General features: G+C 43.2%; 2 protein-coding genes across 2 annotated transcripts in view; one reads left to right on the top strand and one right to left on the bottom strand.

Moving 5' to 3' along the window:
- LOC119130625 (solute carrier family 66 member 2) overlaps window positions 1-12,889 on the bottom strand; it is a 40,041-nt gene extending 27,152 nt beyond the window's left edge. Inside the window, exons 1-3 of the mRNA XM_037264487.1 lie at window positions 12,647-12,889; window positions 12,465-12,537; window positions 10,081-10,169 (exon numbers count right to left, since the gene is read on the bottom strand). The gene's annotated coding sequence lies outside the window, so the exon portion shown is untranslated. The remainder of the gene's footprint in view (window positions 1-10,080; window positions 10,170-12,464; window positions 12,538-12,646) is intronic.
- On the top strand, window positions 8,887-23,087 carry LOC119130627 (hippocalcin-like protein 1). Its single transcript, XM_037264491.1, has 5 exons — window positions 8,887-9,317; window positions 18,570-18,759; window positions 19,218-19,499; window positions 19,961-20,066; window positions 20,543-23,087. Exons 2-5 carry the CDS (start codon window positions 18,664-18,666, stop codon window positions 20,638-20,640), a joined length of 582 nt encoding a protein of 193 aa, XP_037120386.1. The 5' UTR covers window positions 8,887-9,317; window positions 18,570-18,663; the 3' UTR covers window positions 20,641-23,087.
- Window positions 23,088-23,118: the final 31 nt, after the last annotated feature.

Genomic DNA, 23,118 nt, shown 5'->3' with positions numbered 1-23,118 from the left:
TGCCCGAAAAGGTGCCTGGGGGAGGTATCCCGGCATGCCTCGACCGTGGGACCCGTCAACTGGACTGTGGTGGCCACGCTTACTATAGGAGGGTTCGACTATATAAGCATCCTTTAATAGCTCCAGAAAACAACATATGGTTGAAGTAGGAGGGGAAAATCAGACAGATGGTGGGCAAAGCAGAAATGAGCCCTATAAATACACAATTTAATTAACTGCTTTAAAACAATGACAAGAATGATTATAAAAAATGTTGCAAAATGTGCCTGACAGATTATAATGTTATTTACTCAGGGGTCTGATGGTGCCTGAATAGGAACCGTCTCTGATTATGCTAATGCTGCCAAACAATTCATTTTTGAATAGGTAGCTGTATGAAAAGATGGAGGGGCAACGGCTCCAAATACAGCAGGTAAGATAATCACAGGATTGCCCCATTAGGAAATCCATTTAGCAGCAACACACTAAGGCCTGTGTTTCCATGACGACCTGATCCAGGTTCGGAAAAAAAGGTAGCGGCAAAAAAAAAAAGTGTCATGAGAGCGACGAGATGATATCTGAGGTGGCAACAAGGGAACCGCCGCTATCAGATGAGCATTTGTGATTTACAATAGATGTCCACAAGAGCCTGTGAGGCAATTTCCACATCCAAGGCAGAAGGTGCCGCCAAGTACAAATTGGAAATAACCCACTCGAGAAACCTCTTCCTGTTACAGTCTGCTTGCGCTGGAGGCCAAGTGGAACCAGAACTTATCAAATCCAGTTGATGGCGCTGCGGTTGAAGTGGACTGTTGTTTTACTCTCACCTGCTCTACAGGAATTCCCCGGCCTGTCAGTCAGACACGTTTGGGATTGTTTTGCCTTGGCAGAGGTTTTGTTGATTTTACACTTGGGTGTTAAATAGCCTATCTTGGCTCTGTCATGTTTTGAGTCATCCCCTGACACATCCACCCAGTGGACTTCTCTCCGTATGCAAAGAGCTCTTCTTCCTATCCAATGAATGCATGCCAATGACTAGATGCCTCGCTCCTTTAAGGGAAAAAAAAAAAACACTTGTGTTGTATAAGCCATATGTTGACACTCTGGCAGTGCTCTTAATAGGCTCTCCAGCGGAGAGAAGAAATTCTCGACTATGCTCAAAGCTCACATTATTGCATCATTAGCGGCCATCGAGCTGTGGCGAGTTTGTAATTCCCCTCTTTAAGGTTGACAGGAATGACAAAAAACGCCAGTGTTCTAATAAGTGTGAGATGCTGGGTTGAACGGCGAGGTCAAGGGTGACTATAATTGCGGGTTTCAAAAATGGAAGCAAGTGGATTTTAATTGGGTCCACGATCAGGCTAAAGAACTATAAGCAATTTTACTTATTTATTTGAATGGTTTCTCATCAAACAGAGAAATTTCTCTGGAGTACCTCAGGGATCCATCTCGGGTCCTTTATTGTTTTCATTTCAACAACTTGCCAATCTTCTTCCAGTATTATTTGCTGAATTCCTAGTTATTGATCGCTTATGAAATGTTTAAACATCGAATATCGAATGTAACTATATCATATTTGATGGTTCGCTAGTCATCCTCACTGAATTGGAATGCCATTTACATGACAGCTTGTACGCAAATCGTGTGTCCACAGCTTAAATGTTAATCAGCCGTCTCGCCCTTGCTGGCGAATCAATGACGGCCGCTCGACTTTGTCACGGCCCTTTCCCCGTCCTCTCCCGCCCAACAGCCAGGGCTATATTTAGATACAGGAGTCACAATATGTAGCCAAGTAATCACCCCCATCCTGTGTGAGTGATGGGCAGAGTAGCACACAGTGTGTAATACAAACAAACCCCCTTATGTCTCTAACTGCAGTACATCATGTGCTATAAAATTTGAAGAACTTTTTAGATTTGAATGTTCAAATGTCATATCTCATTAGGGTCACACTCTCACCAGCCATTCCAATATTTCGATCCAATAAATTGCATTTTTTTCCAATCATTTTCAAATCTTATTAATCTAGTACCTATAACTACCGTAAACTTCGGACTATAAGTCGCGTTTTTTTTTCATAGTTTGGGTGGGGGGGCGACTTATACTCAGGAGCGATTTATATACATATATATGGGTTTTTTTCACTTTTTTGGGCATTTTATGGCTGGTGCGACTTATACTCCGGTGCGACTTATAGTCCGAAAATTACGGTAATACAATGTTTAAAAATAATATGGTGTTCAAGTCGATCACCTCTCACCAAACTTGGTCGCCATAGCAACAGCCTCTTCCCCTTTCCCTTCCTCCTTCCTTCTGCTTGAGTCAGTCTTGTTTAATTAAAGCGCGCGAGATGCCAAAGGCCAGTCAACCATTCCCAACGTTCCAACCCTGACTCTTTACTGTCATGTTTGCTTTGAGTCATCCGGATGTTTCCCCACCGCCACAGCCATCGCTCCCTTTGCCGCGTCAACAGCTTGGACTCCATTACCCTTCTTTCAATGATATTCCTCAAAAACAAGTTCAGTCAAAGTCAACTGGGATAGGCGAACGTCGTCGTTTCGTGCTAATGTTTACACCAATTACCAATAGGCTGCGGTTAACACCGACAACATAAGAAGATTAGAATAATGGCGTGCTTGAAACAAACCTGCTTTCTAACAACATGGACACCTCCACCCCCCTTCGCCCCAACCCGCATCCCTGGAGGTGAGATCGAAGGAATTAAGATACCCGGCCGCTCATCTGTCACATCACGTTTTCTACACAAATGAATTGAAGCTAATTAATGTGCGCGGAGGGAGGGAGGGAGGGAGGGATGGGGGGGAGCATTTGACCTCCCCCGGCTTAAAAATAACTCTCACAATCCTTTGGGTTGCTATGAGCTGCTCCGAGTTTTAGCGCATTAACGTGTGCGGCGATAATTACGCAAAGACAGAGGCTAATTGGGACAATGCATATGAATTCATTAAATTATTCCCTGTTGCTGCCGTTCAATTGGGATCTGGGCCTCACGTGTGGATTTATAGGTGCCCTCACGGAGTCCTGAGAGAAATAGACATTTGGTATTCTCAGGTAATATCTAGAGATGTTAAAAAAAAAAAAGGCTGTTCTCATTTCTTCTAAGCAATTGATTTCCATCCGCTATATTAGTTTGCCGCAAAGAAAAAAAAAAAAATCACTATGTGGTAAACAAGAACATTTCCAAGGAGAGGAATCACCATTTGAAAGGAACATGGCGGTAATTAAAAGAACTTCTTTCAGTGAGTGTTTTCATCTTTGCTAGTGCCGCTCGGCGAGGCACTCAGGCCAAGTGTGCATTACTTTGCTTGTATAATTGATGGGTCACATTCAAAGTGCAAAGGCCAAGACTGTAAATGGAGATCCACGTCAACATGTCCAGCTTTTGTTCATTCACATTGTTTAAAATAGTGCCTGGCTTGAAAAATGATTCCGCTCTAATGTATTGTTTAGCGACAAAAGCGACCTTCCGCCAAACTAGAATCCCCACAAAGTGCAAGCTCAGATCATGAAACTATTTGTTTTCTGGCACTATGGGCGAGACAACGCGTCGCCACGGCAACAGACGGCTACTCCAACCGCTCGTGCACTCCCAAAAATTAAGAAAACTCATTAAGCCAGGCAACACATCAACACAGCGGTAATTGAATAACCATTGTGAGTTGTGGGGTGATCAACCATGACTGATAAATATTCGAGAAGCTTTCATCTGTGCTAAAAAAAAGTTATTATTTTTTTTATCTGATGTCTATCGTGCTCCAGCTCCGCTATCGCGTTTCCTCCGAACAAAAGGGCACAAAGAGCTCACTGGCAGTAAGGATATTGTTTTATTGAGCTGGCGGATACGGAGAATTAAGATAGAGCATACGAGGAGGGACAGTAACTGGGAAATAGTGTTATTGCAATGCAGGCTGGGCAAATATTAAAATGTTTGGTTTGTTGTGCTGCACGTTGTTGGAATTAGACGATGACAAATGATGATGACGTTGGAATTAAATTGTTTGTATGCATCACTTTTTTTTGCAGATGAATTTCCACTAATTACAAAAATTTTTGTTTTGGGGAGGATTATTGGGGAAAAAAAATGAAATCTTGTCGTGTGGATGTGCTTTTCCAGATGAGTCATTCCTGCTGCGCACAGCTCATCAATATTACACAAGCTCCTCATCGCAGCCAGCTCGGGCCGCATTATTAATTTAGCTTTTATTTTTCTGTTTTCTACTCCCGCTTCACCTCAAAGTCAGGCTCGGATGGAAACGCTTTGATATGATTCGCCGATCAAACCCAGAAGTTTCATTTCGACCAGTTTCAGTCAACAGGCGCTTTTATTTTGTGCGCTTTCAGCAATAAACTCGCTGTTACATAAGGAGGCCCGGATCCTCGGCGTTGTCTCGGCCCGATGCTATTAACTAGCCGGCGGCAGATAGCCAAGCGTAATCCTCTCATGCAATCCCCAGCACTGTTCTAAGCGGCGACTATAGTGAGCAACAGCTGTGCTTAGCATCACACATCACTTCTGCTCATTAGATTATACATCCAACTCTTGTCAAATGCAAATAAAGGTCTCAGAGAGGGTAAAAAATGATGTAATGAAATTCTAAAAATGGCAACAGGCATTCCCAATTCTGTTTATTTTGGCTGTTACCGCAAGATTCCATGCAGAGGGGATTAGAGGATAAGGTTTAACCGATAAAATATTCAGCTATGCTTCTTGCCATTTGCTGTGACACACACTGGCCTGAGTAAATGGTTTTGTAATACACTCCTGCAAAAAAAAAAAAAAATCTGTAAATAAATGCCCTCTGGTCACTATTTGTGGAAATATTTTGTAAAAACAGATTTCTTGACATAGATTTCCTTGGACGTTTGCTGCGGTTCATTTTTAGCCCGTCTTAAAAAATGGAAGATTAAAAAAAAAAGAAAAGAATAGATGAGCGGCGTCATCGTCAGAGTGAGCCGAGCGCGTTGACGGGGTGGGGGCCTTGTTAGAAGTACAGACTTTCATCACGGCGCTCGTTCCCTCGGTTGTCTTTGCAGCTTTCTCCAGAGGCATTAATATGAAAGATGACACCCTCCGTGTCTGCAACAAAGACGATACTTCTACTCTTCATTAGCGGAAAAGCCATAAGCTCTTCGACACGGGCTGCGAGACCTTGAATTTCATGAATACATTACGATTGTTGGCATGTAAGGCATGTTTTGAAATCTATCAAGAAGAACCTGCTGCTATGTAATCCTGTTCATTATCCTTGTAGGAAAGCAGCTCATTAATGGCAGTGATCCATCAGTCAAGATGTTCCTCGTCATCCATTGGTGCCTTTGATTAAGTCTCCCCCAAGTGTTGATCTTACAGGTAAGAACATCCTCTACTCACAGCCAAAGCAGATTAAAGGGAAGCGTTTGAGTGTGCGGTCAGACGCATTAGTGAGACTTTGCTAGTAGGTTAAAAGCAGCCGACTCAAGTCTGCCTGGCCGTGAATGGAAAGACGTTTTACGTTGTGATTATTTCCAAAATTATTTCCAGAGTTTAAGCGGCGGTTTTAAAGCAAAGAATATTTGAACACTTAAAGTAGTTGTGAAAGTCTTCTTTGGTTTGTCAGCACGATTGTATTATACTGCCCCCGGTGGCCAAGTTTAATGATCACTATATTTGTTTTGATGGAGTGAATTTGTTACTCGGGTAATAACAAAACTACTGTGATGTTTTTTATTTGTTGCCCGGGGGACTTTGACCTTTAAAATATGTCTTGTCTGGTTTGGCAAAGCCTAATAAGTTGTGCTAACCGCCAGGTGAAGTTCAGGGCACCAGTGATGCCTTTTGTATTTTCACGAAAGAGACAGCTATCCAATTACATGTCCCGCTTTATTCGCGGCCTTTCCAAATTGCAAAGCGTGGATCCAAACTAGGAGAGTGCAAAAGGCAGAAATGATTTGACCTGTCACGAGAGAACAGTTAGTGTCACATCATGTTGCTGAATGGATCGTAATTCCATAAGCGAGATGAAATGATCCGATTCCATTTCCTGTATTTTTCGATCTCAATAACTCCGAGGGATCCAAGCTGTTGCATAGCAACGCGGTTCGTAACGCCTGTTTTGGAGATGCGGCTTGGGTTTTGAGTGGCATCTGAATGCAGCTCCACGGGGACTTGCGACGGCTTCACGGGAAGCGAACCCGCCATTGGTAATAAAAGTTAGCCGAGGATGGCGGCGAGATGGGAAAAGTGCAATTTAACAACACCGTTGGGCCTGCGGCTCTTCAATCCATGTTGCGAGCAACATCGTAATTATTACTATAGTGTTCAGTCCAGCACAACAACAGGGTTGCTTTGTGGTCTCAATTATTGCTTACCTTCTCATGTTGTTGCTTTTTTTTGCCTCCACTCGGTAGACATGGCAGTTTTATTTTTGTTGCTACAATACCGCAAATTGTCTGTTATTTACGATATTATCGGCAAACACATTAGCATGACCAGATATGAATAAATATTCACCACGTGCTCTTTTGATTGCCGGGATTGCAATTGAGAGTTCAGCCACCTCCGCAACTCCTAGCGCTAATTTGACTCATTCAGTCCGCCCGCCTAGTGTAATAAGCCGACATGAAGAATCATTTTAATACATAACTATTCATACGATGGCCCCAGGAACACCTTGGAAAGGTCACATTTGAAGAGAAGCCTAAGAAATGCAAATTGATTTGAAGTCATGGTAGGATTTATGGAAACTGATTCGCAATGGCCCAATAAAGGTCGGCCGTCTCCGTCCCCGTCGGTGACCACACGGCCGTGAGGGAAAGGCGATGCGACGGTTATGCAAGAGCGCCCAAAAAATGCAGCAACAGCAGAGGAGGGAAAGTGCCAAGAGAACAAGAGGAGAGTCGGTGGAGATGGAGCGGGGTAATTCAATCACATCAGTGTTCTCATTCGCAGGACAGAGACAAAGAGTCATGGGCAACTAATGAAATAAGTAAACGCTGAGTTGGATATTTATCCTGGTCTCGCTCTCTGAGGCATAAAACAGAGGTGAGCCAAATTGAGGCGTGATGGCGGGTCCAGGAGAACACGGTGAAATGTTTTACTCCTTTAATTGGGTCCGCTTTTTTCCGCCATTTTTTTTTTTATGTAGCTTTGTCATTACAGGGTAGTTGGAAGAATGGAAGATAATTTAGTTCCTCCGCTCTTCCATCCACATTGCCAGCAGTGTAATGGACACCGCTGCGAGATAGTTTATCACCATTAAGAGATGAGACGTCCCCCGGTTCCTCCTCACGCGGCGCTTTGAAATTGCCATTCCGCTGTTACATGATATCATTTGATAGCGCCGACTCTCCTCCCATCGTCCACTGCTGTGCTGTGATTGCTAAGCGTCTCCATCAAAATGCCTGGTCAATAACGGCTGTCAATAAATCATCCCCTTTTGATCCGTGCGTAATTCTCGACTTTGTATTCGCGTCAGGTTTTTTTCCGCCTTTTGATTTCTCCGTGCTCTCAAATGACAAGTTGGCGGCCATGGTTGTAACGCAATAAAATGGCAGCTCCAATTTTTTCCCATAGGAAATAATAGAAAGTGAACTGATTTGCTCAGGATCAAAATGGTTGCCGTCACAAAACATTTGTGACGGAAGCCATAAACATGTAGAGCGACGGCTGCGGTGATGAAAAACAGCAGAAGGTCCAAATTGAAACAAGCTGTTCTGTAATGCTGGTTGGCTTACAAATTGTTTTGGTTGAGAAATAGATTGATTGCAGGATCAAATTCACAAAATCAATCAATCTTTTGGGCTTTTTTTTTTCTTACGAGGAATCAGCGAGATAGATTTATCAGACAGCGTGTGACAGAGTGGTCGGGTCACATGGGCCAAATCAACAAAATTTGTCTGGATGACTGAGAGCTCATTAGATGATTATCACACTCAGAGGGTAAACAGAGGCAGGCCATCTCTGAAAGAGAACCCCCCCCCCCCCCCCCACCTCATTTAAAATCCATCACAGGGTTGCTCATATTCAATTTTCTTGAGACCGACAGCTGTGAGTCATCGCCGACATTTGATTTAATGAAAAAATAGTAGTCTGGTTTGGATGGCGAACCCTTTACGGAGACGCCTTTAATATTCGTACCGACTTTAAAAAAAAAAAAATGTGTACATGAAGTCATCAAAAGCGACAAGCCTCCTTTGCAGAACCACACGTGAATCTACGGGACCGACTCCTAGCCGAACATGTGACGCCAAGCACATGATGAGCATAAAGTAGATCATGGGATGTCAACATTTGTTGCTGAATCCCGCAACACAAAATGCTTTGACTAAGGAAGGAAAAAAGAAATCTCCAGATTTGACAATAAATAAACTTGGAGTAATATTCCCAGGCATATTTTTTTTTTAAAAGTTATTTCTGCAGCTTGCTGAGCAGTTGTGACAGTCTTTTTCATGTATGCATGTATATTCATTTACTATACTGTATTTTTAATGCAACGCTAATATGCTATTTTTCTTGTTAAATCAAAGAACGGTACACAAATATTGGTCTGTTTTACATGGGCGGGGGTTTAGATTTATCAAATTCACATGCATTTTAATGGGGAAAGATGATTCCAGATACTCTACTGGTATTTTGTAGTATTCCCTGGCTAGATATTAGCATTTTGTGTGCACCTAATATCTTTCCTGTCATAAAAAATATGAATAATTAAAATTCCCATGTCATGGCTCCGGCTCCTTCGTGGTGACGTGCAGTTTTTTCAACTGGGGAGAAAGCGAGAGAGAGAGATGGAGAGAGAAAGATGGAGAAAGTGGGCGGGGCTGTGCCAATGTCTGTGCCAATGGGCGCAGGGCTGCCTAATTAAAATCCTAGCAAGTAATCCCGGACAGCGCCAACCCATCAACCCCCCCCCCCCCCCCCCCCCCCCTCCTCGCATACGCTTTAAATCCACTCCTTTGGCGCACACCCATTGAAAAAACACAGCGTCTTTCTTCCGTATGCAGACTCCACTGGAGGAGATCACGCTAAGCATGCTCTGCGGGACTCGGCGCGTGTGAGACTGGCCGGGGTTCAGTGCGGGCAATCCGTCATCCATCCATCCTTCCCTCCGAGGCGCATCGAGACGCTCGGGGCGACCGCGGATGTGCGCGCTGAGCAGGCGCACAAGTCGCGTCTGAAAGCGGGTCGCGATCGAGCCAGCATCCGCTGCCCTTTATAATCCCCGCAGCACGGCGAGGAAGGCGCCCAGCATCCTTCCATCTCTGCGCGGCTGTCCTTGCACCCTGCCTGGCTAATCGGAGCGGACGTCCTTCCCCATCCATAGATCGCCTTACATCGGGTAAGAGAGTGCTGCGCATGCCGTCAGATTTTCTCCGTGGGTTGTAATTGTCCACTGTGACTTATTTCTGCGGCCAATTGGAGCTGAAACATTGACACGCAGGCATGCACGAGTACTATCAAAAGGATTCTTCAATGCAGACCTTTTGTTTGTTTAGCCAATAGGAAGAGATGCCTTCATTTTTTTTTATTTTTATGAATGATCTATGAATGCACATGGCCAACACAAAGAGCATCACTTTGAAATATTATTGGTGATTTTTGAGGTATGCCAAATCATACTAGTATGACTATTTTTACATCTATTTTAATGGTGAAGTTAATTCATGGGATGTCAAGTGGGTTCCGTCGGAGTTAGGTCACGCCCTAAAAGTCAGTTTTATCAACGCATCTGCCTTTGCTTCTCTTTCGCCTCCCGCTCGCCGATTGGCAGCGTTGGCAACCACATCCTTAAATTAAGTCAGCAGAGGCGGCGAGATCGCCAGAGTGAGGATGCTAATTATCACCTGTCACTTAGATGCTCTGGATGCCAGCTCGACTCGAGATAACGAGGACGAAGGAAACGCGCGAAAAACCATTTTCCATTTTCCAAACTTTTAAATCAGCCTCCAGTTCGCAGAAAATTTACATTTAATCCCATTAATTGGTTTCAACTTCAAATAATAGCAAACCTTTGACAATGTGTAAATTTCCACCTTTTTTGTCAGAAATTAATTGACAGCAAGTTTTTTTTTTTTTAGTGTGCATCGTTCATTAGTGCCTACCTGAGGGAAGCTTCTCAAATGTGAGCAGGGTTGTCCACCAATGATTTTTGCAATCGGATTTTGTCCTCTTTAGTAGCAGCACCAAACCACTGTGATGGAGGAACACAGAAATGAATCAATGCCTGCTTTATAAAACAAAACAATAACAAATGCAACATATGCTTTGTAAAGGCCGGATGAATCATTTGCAACATCTCCCCGATAATGGGGGGTGTGGTCTCATGTGGTCAGGCAGCCAATGGAAGTTAGAAATGTGGTTTCAGGCTTTCCGCTGGTTGCAAGAAGGACAGTTGATAATAACTCAAGTGTATATTGGCGGATGTGGCTAACTTTTACGCCATCATGTGCTTGGCGGCATGGTTGGAAAGTGGCACAGTCTGAATGATGCTGTGGATATGCAGCGTTTAGCTTGCATGTGCTAATCTAGTTGTTACATAAGACGCTAAGTGTGTGCTGAAGCGCTGCTCAGTCCATCACACACAAAAAAAAACTACTATCACTGCATATGCTCCTTTTACACTTTTGCATATGATGCCATTGCTTTCGAGTTTTGCTCACATTGACAGACACATGTTGCTCGTGTCGACCTTGACGCTGCCGGGAGCTCCCAGCAGCATCCCTGGATGTTCCCCTCCCACTAACATGTCAGCACGTATGAAGAGAGTACGCGACTGGGTAAAGTCACTTTGAATTAAGGTTTGGCTTCAGAACGAAGGTCGGTGTTTGTTTAATAGCATACAAACAGCAGGGGAAAGCCTTGGTTTAGGTTTCAAGGGCTTGGCTTCCACGCCCACCCCTGCAGCGGTGGCCTGCTCCTTGTAAGTCTTCCAACAGCATGATGGCTGTGGAAGGCCAAAGGAATTATCTTAAAGGACAACGCTAACCACTTTGTGGGAGAGTGCAAAAACATCAAGAGCCAAAGTAAAATGGTCCAAATGCTTCTGTGGTCTGCTAACGCTTTAACCGGTCAGACAATCTGTTCCAGGCTTCTGCTGCGTTTATGCTCTACTGGAAATCAGAAAAGAAGTACAGTAATAGTAGCAAAGTATGTTGACGTCATGTGATAAGCTGGTGACATCACAGCAGTAATGGAATTACTTTTACTCAAAATTGTTCATGCTGAGGAGTGCTTGAGGTTGGGGGGGAAAAAAACAAAAACAAAGCACTTGGCCCGAGGGAGGTTTGTCCCAATGTTTCATCTTGAAACTAGTGAGAATCAGAGAGGATTTAAAAGAGTAATCCCTCCCCCATGTGACAGTTTTCATCTGCAGACGGAAAGGGGGGGGAGGGGGGAGTGGGGTGTGGCCGAGATGCGGGGGGTCGGCGTGGAGCCCCCCCATTGAACGCTTTCAGCTTTATAATCTCTTCTGATCCCACTTCGGGGAAGGGGGCCGAGACTTCTCGATAAAGTCTGCGATAAGGCTGAGGAAGCAAATGGATGAGCCAAGCTAAATTGACGCGTGTGCGGTTAGCACGGCCAAGTCAATGGTCAATATCGAATATAAAGTCTATACACAATATCTAAAGTTTTGGCACGCCTACGTATGCCAGCATGACTGTTTTCCTCAAATTGCTCTTTTTTTTTTATGCAAAAGGAGAGTGACAGCAGAACCTGTTTCAGGTGAAAAATGTCACAACAGTCTTGACAGTTATTTGAGTTTTTTTTTCATGGTGCACTCAGAAATATGGCAGGCCAATTAAAGAGAGGGGAAAAAAATTAATAAGTGGATGTGGCGTAGGCTGTCTTGGATGCATTTACAAGCTCGTGTAATGACCGCAGACTCATTTGCACGGGTGATGGAGCAATCGTAACGCAACCTTTTCTTCTCTTGATGGCTCTGTGAGCAAGAGGCGTTCTTCGGCGGCGGCTCGGGCTGATAAATGAGCTACTCTTCTGTAATTTTGGAGACAGTCATTAGATCGGCGCAATGGGGGAAAATTCAGAGTATTTATCCTCTCTTACAATCAAAGCCTCCATTGGCAGAATTGGGGGATGCATCTGCAAGATTATCCTGACTGATTATCCTGTGGTGTGGGGTGTTTCAAGATTTTTTTTTTCAAATCTGCCTAGCAACTGATGTTTGGAAACCTTTTCAATTTTTTTAATAATAATAATTGGTGGTGGATTTAGTCATCTTGTGCATACCACGCACGATAAGAGTAGTAACACCACATAAATTGTTTTCCTCATCGCGTGGGCCCTCTGACATTTAAAAACAAAAATTAAGATATTAGAAATCATTTGTAGCCGCAGTCTCACAACGCCGACCTGTTTTTACACCTCAGCAGTCTGGCTGTCGCTTGTAAACACAAAAGAGCGTCTCCACGCGTGGCTGCCGCTAACCAGGATGTGCGCGATCGGAGGGCCGCAAGCTGTTCCTTACCCGGGCGTCTCCACGTTGCCGCTTGTGCATTCACAAGAGGAAGAGGTGGCGCGGCGGGAAGCAAGCCGAGCACCTGCGGTGAGAACAATGGAGGTGGAGAGGAGGGGTTGAAATAGCTGAACCTTTAAATTTATCTGACAAAAAAAAGCCAAAACACAAATAATCACAACAACAATACTTACAAGGATATATTTTCTCTAATCTATGGACTGGAGTTTAGTTTTGGGCCTTCTCTACCTCTTCTTCTCGCTCCAAAATTAATCAGTAGAGCTCAGTGCTGCCTGGAATGTTGTGGCAAAGATCGGTACTACACTGAAAGCATACAAATACTAAAATCACAATCTACAATATATCAGATTTTGTACTGTATATTGCACGTGTAATGGTTTCATCTTCAGAAGCATCATGGTGGAAGGGGAGGCGGGAGGGGGATAGTTGCTAAGCAGCCGAAAGATGACACTCCAACTTCACAGGCGAGCCTTCAAGGTGTTGAAGGAGGCAGCGTGAGAGAGCAAGTGCGAGGAGTTCCTCTGATCTTTCTCTGCCTCCGTCTCCAACACGAGTAAGAATCTCCCACAATGCACCGCAGAGGGCTTCTTCAGCTTCTCGCATAATCTCCCCTGAAGGGTTTATTCTTTTCCGGACTGCCTGCTGCTGGCCTTGGAGAAGCGGCAAATGGAAAAAAATGACATCATGGCCACATACAATCTGTTTCGTCAGGTTAGCTGACTTCCAAGTTATTCCAGTTTCAAAACTTGACCATGGAAATTAAGAATTTATGGATTTAAATCCAGAACCTCTCAACCTCTCACTCACGCACTTTGCTTGATTCTGTCGCCATTTCAGTCCTCTTTTTTTAAATCTGACAGATCTTCCTCCATATTGACACTCTCCAGGGCCTGAAAATGTAACTTGCTAAGCCAATTAAAAACAAAAAATGTCTCTTTTCACCAACAAGTCTCGAGGTTATGAAATATTCATCTCATGTCACCGGGAAACAAAAAAAAAAAACAAGCATGAATATTTAAATGAAGTTATTATCTAAGGAGTTCATGGCATTGTGTAAACAGTAGCGCCGCAAGAACGCTAGCTTGGGTTAAGCTTGTGCATGCACATTCTATTAACTCAATTTATAAAACACAATGTTAACTGCTTACCTAGCTGGTGTCCAAAAACAATAATAATAATAAAAAAAGAAGAAAATAAATCAAAATGACAAATAAGCACTGAAGCTGCTGTAAACATTGGATAAACTAAAAGCTAATGACTTGCAGGTGTGGGGCAAACCAGTGCAAAAACAGGAAGTAACACTTGAGTTTGACATAAGTATTTCAAAATAAAACCTTTTTATTTGGAAACATATATATATATTTTTTTTTCTGCCAATTGTTGACTTTAAACAATAGAAATAGCACAAAATTAGATGAGGACAGCCTGGTAATTGAAACTATTTTTCTGTTTTTGAATATAGAGATAGAATTGAAAACCTTTGTTTTTAAATCCAACTAATCGACAAAATGGTTGACAGATAAAATTAATTCCCTTTTAATATAAACCAATGCACCAATTTAAGGGCCTTGAGTTTAAGACTTCGATGTTGTGGGAATACACGCCGTGGGCCAGTTGATCTCATTAAACCTGCGCACTAATTTGTCAGCAGCACAGGGGTGAAGGATTGATTGCCTTCTCCAGTGACCGCAGCCAGGTTGGCATCCTGCCTCGCGTGGTTGTTTAGTAACCGGGACAAAGGCTGGTGGGCCGAGCTCTGCGGCGCCGGCAGAAAAATCGAGAACAGCGCTACCAAGGGGGATGATCGTGACGCGGCGGCGAGCGGGAGGCCCAGAAGCATTTAGCCGAGATCAAGCTGCTGCTACAGAAAAAAAAAAGCACTGGTGACATTTAAGAAGGTTTCAGGGGGGTGCAGTGGGGAAGAGAGAGAAGCTTAATGGGAGTAAAAAAAGGGAAGATGTTCAGGTGTTGTGTGTCGGTGCATCGATTGCAGCTAAGGATGGAAATAAATCTCCATTCTCTGTTGCCTCTGCAGTAGGAGGAGGAGGCGGCTGTGTGGGGGCCATATTGGACTGGCGGTCACGATTACGTTAGCACGTGCGGCTCGCAGTTTTTTAACGTTCCGACTGAAGAGAAACCTGGCTAGGATTAAATGGAGCCGTTTCAAATGGTGAAGATTGGAGGAATTTTGTAACCGATGCAAGTTTCAGATCTGATCGGATGTGGGATCCCTCACAGGTCAGTCTTAGGACCCTATCCAATTTATTTTGGGTTGCAAATGAGCGTCAACGTTTTTTAAGCGAAGCATCATTGTGTCGACCTGTCCATCCATCCATCCATCCATCCATCCATCCATCCATCCATCCATCCATCCATCCATCCATCCATCCATCCATCCATCCATCCATCCATCCATCCATCCATCCATCATCCCTCTTTCTTTCATCTGTCCATTTGTCTCCCGTCCACTGTCCATCCACCCACTTAGCGATTAATCAAGCCGCCATCTGTCTTTTTCTCCGTCCCTCCCTTCCTCCATTATCTGTCAATGCATCGAGCGTCCATCCATCCACAGTCATGCCGCAATCTGTCTCCTCCGCTGTTTTTCTATCAATTCATCATTCTGTTTATCCATCCACCATCTGAGTCCCACCCTCCCTCAATCTATCCATCTCTGTCTCCGTGAGGAGACATTGTGCAGTGATGGTTCAGAAGCGTGTCATGCTGGAAAAGTGAACATGAAGGTGTGACGACTAAAATGAGCCCACTCAGGAGAGCCTTTGTCACGGAAGTCAATTGAGAAATGTTTCGGTGACTCTTTTTATTGCGTGTAGCCGCATGCCACCACTCTCTCCGGGCAGATAATAGACTTCGGTACTTGTACTGGAAACGGAAAATTTGAAATGAGGTCATCGTTCTCCCAGATGGAGGTCTGAGAGTCCTTTTGTCCTCTGAATGAAGTCTAGCATGGACACCTTTGTTATGGTTTGGATGAGGATAGACCTTGAATATTTTGTATACATTTGACAGTTGGGCTTTTAATTTTTCACTTCCTACCTACTTTGGAAGCCTTATTTTCTTTCAGCACATCAAATTGCCGCCTATATTTTCTGCTCCCACCATCAAATATGAAAAAAAAGCAGAATCGAGACCTTTTAGGTGTGTGAGTACGCGGGTAATTAAGCCCTCCCCCTTTTGATGGACTTATTATGGGAGAGATGAGAGTGCTCTACGCTTAGGACCAGTCCTCATTCTTATTTTTAACCATGCCATTAATGTCCTTTTTTCTTTTCATGCTATCCGCATGTTCCGATCTCATCCCGTCGCCATTTTAGGTCACAGTGGACAACCACAAAGGAGAACTTCTGAATTATTTATATCAATGCAATACTTTTGACCCGACTGTTTTTAGACACGATTTTCAGTCATAATATTCAGTAAGGGAAATAATGATGTGGCTAGTAGTGAAGTCAAATTTAAGGGAGGTTGCAGTCGATTTTGAGTTATTGCCGTGGAGTGCCCGAGTATTGATGACATCACTTCTCAGACGCCGACCATTACACAGCACAATGCGGCTCAAAGTGGCTATGCGGCGCGTGTAATTACAGTCATCATCAAGCGGACAATGGCCGGCTATCGCCTTTTTCTAGCGTGACGCAGGCGACGCGGCAGGAGGATGAAAAATAGAGCAGAAGCAACGAGATGAAATTGCAAGTGGGGAGAAGGTGGGGGGGATAAAATATGGATGAAAGATGTTGTCGTCTCAGGTGGCTGATATTTTCTCCTCTTATGAGCACATCTCGGTAAAAAACATCTTCGGATTCCGCTTATCTTCATCAAATTCCCGTTCGTCTCGCTTCCCCCTGATTCCTCCATCTCAATTTGCTCACCGCCGCCACGACTCGCTCTATCGGAGCTGACGTCTGGGCCATCATCCAGTAATGCGCGGCGTAATAAAACTCCAACCTCCAGTCGATATGCTTTAATATCTGCTATTTTTCACCGCTGCCCACGGAAATCATTCTTGTGAGAGGACACGACTCGACTTGCTTGGAGTTCCTCTCAGTCAGGGGAGTTAATAAGTAATATTGTCATTTTTGTGACTCTGTGCGCTAATGCACTTTGAGTTTGCATTTATAAGGAGAGAAAACACAGAGGAACCTTAATTTACTTTAGGGGAGGCTCAGTGCCCCCGTGCCCCCCCCACTCTAGCGCCGCCACTGGGCAGGCATCTCGAGTCCCATGTGCAAATGTCGTTGACCCGCTTTAAAACCTACAGAGCAGATGTTCAAGTCTTGTGGGTCAATTTGTGACGAGGCAACGACTACCGACGGAGTAAGCAAGCACTTGGACCGGCGAGTCAGATTAGAGCTTTGCGACTCAGGATGGAGAGATGAACGATTAAGAGGGAGTATGGAAGTGGGCTCCGGGATTAGCGTGACTGAGGATGGCGAGGAAAGAAACTCGATGAGATAGAGGGAGCGAACTTGTCATAAATATAAAAAAAATGAGCCGTCTGTTTGATTTAGCGCTTGAAAGCTTTTTGTCACACCTCCTCAAGCCACCATGTTGGATTCTAAAAAGCCAAGCTGCTAAACTGTGTGACCACTTATCAAACAAAAATATTTGTCTTTTTTTCCTAACTCGTCTGCTAATCAAACAATATCGAAAGCACTTACCGACAAACGTGTGAGACAAACACAACTAAGTCACAATCCATGTTGACGTAATAGAGCAATTAGAGGCCCGCTATCGAACAGTACATTGCCGCAGCCATAACTAAATGCCGAATGCAAAGTGCTTCTAATCGATCTGCTTTTTACATTCATCATTCATGATTATATTGCGCAAGGCAATTAAGTCGAAAGTTATCTCTGAGTGTTTTAACTGGTAACTTTTAATGAGGAACGCAGGAAAGTCTTTGTTACAATTAAGACAAGCAGACATTTGGTACTCTTCCAACCCCTTTGGACTGTGTAAATGTTCCTTGGAAATACTACAATATTAGTTCAGGGTCAGGAGATAGTCCCAAGGATAATTATATTTCGTTTAAGACCAGTAAATCATATAGTAAGACCCGGAGGGGGGGGTCGAGGAGCCAATAAATCATAAGCGATGCCCAATTCGCTCCCTGAGGTGCTTTGATAAATGCCTACAAGCATCAACGTCAAGCCTGGACGCCAACGCCTCGCTCTGTGAGTGACTTAATATGCACATTGCATCATTTTATTAGCAAGTTGAAGAGGCGTTCAAGGTGCGTGGGTTAAGACCTGCAGCAACCCGGCACGCTCGATACACGACTGTCGTTAATGGAAGTGAACCTGTTGTGTATATTAAAGAAAAATATGAGTGGTGCTTTATTTTAGTGTATCAAAATTTAATGCAATTAATTAGATTTTTTTGTGTTCTTGCCAAGTGACAGCTGGGATATGCTCCAGCTCACCTGCGACCCTTATCGGGACAATCGAAAATAATTGGGGCACATTTTAATTAGAGGGACAGCAGCTATTTGAGGTAATGCGGCACTTGAGACACGCCTGTGGATGAGTGACAATTATATAACGGTGTGAAGGGATTTTTAAGATGGAGGTTTTGTTACATCTGTGAAAATTTCTGCTTTGTGGGTCAAGCAGATTAGGAACGCACGCACATGAAAGCGCACAGCTGACTTGACAACATAAACACAACTGGCCAGCGTCAATGTGATCAGTCGTGTGACGTCAACAAGCCGCTGGATTATTTATTTAATGTTTTGCAAATGTGACGCTGCCGTTTGCTGTGTTTTATAACATTCTGTGTCCAGGGGATTAGGTTTAATTTGGTGGAATTTGGTTTGAGTACAAAAAAGTCATTGTCAAAGTCACGCCATTTGTGTATCGCTTTATTATGTAAAAGTAAATATCGGAATTCCTGCAAGTAATCAACAATGTCAATCCTATTGGCGGAAGATTTGGAAAAGGGGAAAACAAACACAATGGTGGCTCATTATTTGGCAAGCAAGCGCTTAATAGCAGTTCATGAAGTCTTACCAAAAAGCTGAATAGCTCATAAGTCATAAGCTGAACTGTTGCTGACCTCACTATGTGTGATTGACAGGTGTTAAAAGCGACCAGAGCGGTGCTGCAGTCACTGTCAAGTCCAAAAAAAAAAAAAAAAGGCCCCCCGAAACCTTTTTGCCCGAGCTGTCAACATGGGCAAACAAAACAGCAAGCTGCGGCCAGAGATGCTGCAGGACCTGAGGGAGAACACGGAGTTCTCCGACCACGAGCTGCAGGAGTGGTACAAGGTAACTCCTCACACACAGCTAAAAAAAAAATAAAATCATCCCGCTTACATAATCGGATAAGCTTCATTTCCATGTTCCACTCCAGACCTGTAGGTGGCGCACCAACAAGTAGTCTATCACCGGATAAAAATGAATGAATTCTTCAGAACCGTTCATCTGAATGAACTGCTTTCAAAACTTGCGGCGAAGATGTTAAGGGACTTGACAGCGGGCCTGTGTGGATTAGACCCGCATACATTAGCGAATGTGCGCACAGCTGGGCGAGGAACAGCTGTCACTGATAAAGCCGCCACCTCGCATACCTTTGACCTCGGTCTCGCTGACCTCAGGTCACCCCCCCCCGCAGATGATGCTCGCCTATGACTAACAAGCGGCTTTAAACAGACTGTCTGCCGTATTATTTTTTCTGAACATGACTTTTGGACCAAAGGCCATGTCTTTGTTATCCTCCCCCAAAGGGTTTCCTAAAAGATTGTCCCAGCGGAACTTTGAACGTGGAGGAGTTCAAGAAGATCTACGCCAACTTCTTCCCGTACGGCGACGCGTCGAAATTTGCCGAGCACGTCTTTCGAACGTTTGACACCAACGGCGACGGCACAATAGACTTCCGGGAGTTCATCATCGCCCTGAGCGTGACGTCGCGGGGAAAGCTGGAGCAGAAGCTCAAGTGGGCCTTCAGCATGTACGACCTGGACGGCAACGGCTATATCAGTCGTGAGGAGATGCTGGAGATTGTACAGGTGACACGGAGTAATCAGATGAATTATGCATTATTAAACAATAACTGGGCATTATCATCTTGCCCCCACGGCCCCCTCAAGAAAAACCTCCTAGCGCCGCCAGTGCATAAATACGTAATCCAATGAGAAGCTTCTTGGTTCTAATTTTCACAAACGTCCTTCCCCTCTCGAGGTGTCCCACTGATCTACTGTCTGTTTTACACTCTCCACTCCCACGGGAGCCATCTTAATGGCTCTGTAAGCTAATTGTAGATGTGCGCCGCAGGCTCCCTCAGGTTAATTTAATGCCACCAGAGGGAGCGCAGCGGTCATACGAGTGGAGCCGAAGATGTATCAGATCGATAACCTGCACCCGGATGACACTCGTTTGCAGTCTCTTCTATTCGTCTTTCATCCGTACTTGGATGTTTTGCTTTTTTTCTATCAGTTGCCACTCAAACTCTCGTCTCTGCCCTTCTCAGGCCATTTACAAGATGGTGTCCTCTGTAATGAAGATGCCAGAGGACGAGTCCACGCCAGAGAAGAGGACGGATAAGATCTTCAGACAGATGGACCTCAATAATGACGGTGAGCTATTTAACATAGAGTGTGTGTACTTTATATTAAACGTAAAAATAGCTACCGTATTTTCCGCACTATAAGGCGCACCGGATTATAAGGCGCACCTTCAATGAATGGCCCATTTTAAAACTTTGTCCATATATAAGGCGCAACGGATTATAAGGCGCATAGAATAAATAACTCAACGTTGCTCAAACGCAATCACAATATAGTAACACTCGGAATAGTGAAAACAATATATCAATAACTCAACGTTGCTCAAACGTTAATATCACACAACACACAAAATAAACACGTAAAGTTTACTTTAATAAGTTAGTCCTCAGCCACGAATCCATATTGGTCCATATATAAGGCGCACCAGATAATAAGGCGCACTGTCGGCTTTTGAGAAAATTGGAGGTTTTTAGGTGCGCCTTATAGTGCGGAAAATACGGTATTAGGAGAAGAAAAACTTCATCTTTCTGCATGCACCCCTGCAGGCAAGTTGTCCCTGGAGGAGTTCATTAAAGGTGCCAAAAGTGACCCCTCCATCGTTCGGCTACTCCAGTGTGACCCCAGTTCGGCCTCCCAGTTCTGAACACCCCCCCACACACACACTTCCCCTGTTGCTATGACAACGGTCATTGAAGATAAATGCATGATGGTTCTCTCATATCATCTTTTATTTAAATGTTCGTGTTTGCAAAGCGAGGTAATATAAGAAGGAACGCATCACGTGTCATCTTGTTTATTTTTGTATCTGTCAGCTAATATCAAAGGACATACTTATCGATGAGAGCGGGTCATGTTCCTAAACGTGCTCTGGAACATGAGCAGCGTCTCATCCAGCACAAACATGTATATCATGTATATATCTATATATATATCATGTCTAATGTGTACCATAAAATGAAGCTAAAGGCGGTAAAGTATTATGTAGCGTAGCCTCATGGTGTCATTTGTATGGGCGATGTTGGTTGGAATTTTATTTGCTTTTAATTTATTTCAATTTAAGTACATTTTGAATGCTATTACGAGGATATTATTTTATTTCCTCATTTAGTGGTCAGGGGCATTTATTTATTTAACTGCATATCTATTGGGAGCGCCCTTTATTTATACAGATTCTTAATTAAGTGTATTGTGATTAAAAGTTCAACACAACTGAAATGCACTTCACAAATGCGCAAAAACAAAAAAATAGTAACCATACGAGTGGATTTTGCAAGTCTTGACGCTCAAATTGATTTGATAGGCTGCTTATGTGCTGCTGTTTTGGTTAGCAACATCCGGGACCACTATTTGAGGAATAAGAACAGACACGGCTGCGGCTGTCGTCATCATAGTTTTGCTATTTTGATTTGTTTATTTGTGGTTTGTACATAAGGCATTCAAGTCAATTTGTTTGTACATTTTTTTATCGTTGTCGTATTAAATATGACCATGTTGTTGTTGATAGCGACAGAGAGAAATGACAAAACGGCAATGTTAAGGTTGGAAGTGAAATACATGCATTTGATATGATGACAAAAAACAGTAGCACACTTTTTGTGTTTAAGTATCAAGTTTGATTGTGTGTATGCATGTTGATATGTATGGAATGCTTGAGGTTAATTTAACAGTATTATTAATATCACACGAAGACAGTTGTAACCCATCAGCACTGCATGAACCTATAAAGAAAATAATCCCCCAAAATGTTATGCACGGCGGTATCTTTTTGAACTCGGCATTGTACCCAGCAGAAAGAAAAAAAAAATCTTGTTTTGACTCCCGGGTCACTCACTAAGGGCTCGCTCATCACTCGGAACGTTTTAATCGCCTCCTGGATTAGTCTGCTTAGCGGGCAGGTCGATGAAGGGATATGTGTCGCAAGATTAGTCCAGTATTTTATCGTGAATTCCAAAGTTGCGGCTGTGTTTACGGGATGTTCAGACATTTTTAGAGCCGTTGGATTTGTTGACGAAACATTTTTAATTGAACAAAGAAGCCCGGGTTTGAAATCTTAAGTGCTTATGTAGGAGAAAATACACTCTGCAGTAAAAATTCAGAGCAGACGGTAATTTGTCTAAGTAGCATAAAGGCCGCACTGGAAAAAAAAAATTCATCGAGGATTACAAGAATAGAGTCATAATTTTATGAGGAAAAAAATGTTCTTGTACTGCAACTTTTTGTGTATTTGTAACTTCAAAACTCATTTTTGAAATAGTACAAATGTATTTGACGATGACAACTTTTAGTCTTGTAACTTTATGACTTTATTCTTGCAACTCTTCTTTTATACACGCAACTAACCCAGACCATAACTTAGGGTCTACTTAACATTCCAACGTTAATATTAAAACTAGGCTCGGATAACACAGCATTTTCTTTTGATGTATTCTTAGAATATTATGAATTCAGCCTTTTTTTTCTCAGTGTCGCCCTAAGACTCCTTTTTTTTTTTTCAGTTTTTCCTCCTTTTTGTTATTTGACAGCAGTAGAGCGAATACAATCAAAACGGTTGAAATATCTTTAGGTTTTCACCTTTTTAGTGCGCTTTCATTCTATCAACAAAACAGTGTTTGCTATAACTATACATTTTACAAGCATGAAAGCCCTTTTAAAAAAAAAAAAGAAAAAACATTTCACTATCCAGCTTTTCTCATGTCAGGTGTGATTGTTTTTTTTTTTGTATTGTCCTAAGTCAAACACTTGCTCGACCTGATTTTTTTTTTTTAAAGTTTCCTATTCAGCTCGTTTTATTTATTTTTGTAGCGTCACTGCCTCTTGCTGGTAGGATAAGGAACAACAGTGTTTTCTATTGTCACTGCTTCCTCACGTGAACTTGCTATTTTGTCTCAGATCTATTCTTTCTTCCTTCTAATCGAACCGTTGCACTGCAAATGCACCCTTCCTAACTTTTCTGTTGCATGAAAAAAAAAAATCATGTGGGGATTTGTTCTATTGGACCTGAATGACCAATATAGGTATATTTGTTTCAAAATTGCACGTGTGGTCTCTTCTGTCATTATTGGTTCGAAATAAAATTAGGATATAAACTATTATGTTGTTGTTGGTTTCTTTTCAAATAAGT

Source organism: Syngnathus acus, chromosome 11 (genome assembly GCF_901709675.1).
Source record: "Syngnathus acus chromosome 11, fSynAcu1.2, whole genome shotgun sequence".
Classification (NCBI taxonomy): Eukaryota; Metazoa; Chordata; class Actinopteri; order Syngnathiformes; family Syngnathidae; genus Syngnathus; species Syngnathus acus.
This window is presented reverse-complemented; position numbering and strand designations above follow the sequence as displayed.

Coding starts and splice junctions, on each gene's coding strand:
- LOC119130627 (XM_037264491.1), top strand. CDS start 18,664: ATGGGCAAACAAAACAGCAAGCTGCGGCCAGAGATGCTGCAGGACCTG. Junction 19,500..19,960: donor AGATGCTGGAGATTGTACAG/GTGACACGGAGT, acceptor TGCCCTTCTCAG/GCCATTTACAAGATGGTGTC. Junction 20,067..20,542: donor GATGGACCTCAATAATGACG/GTGAGCTATTTA, acceptor GCACCCCTGCAG/GCAAGTTGTCCCTGGAGGAG.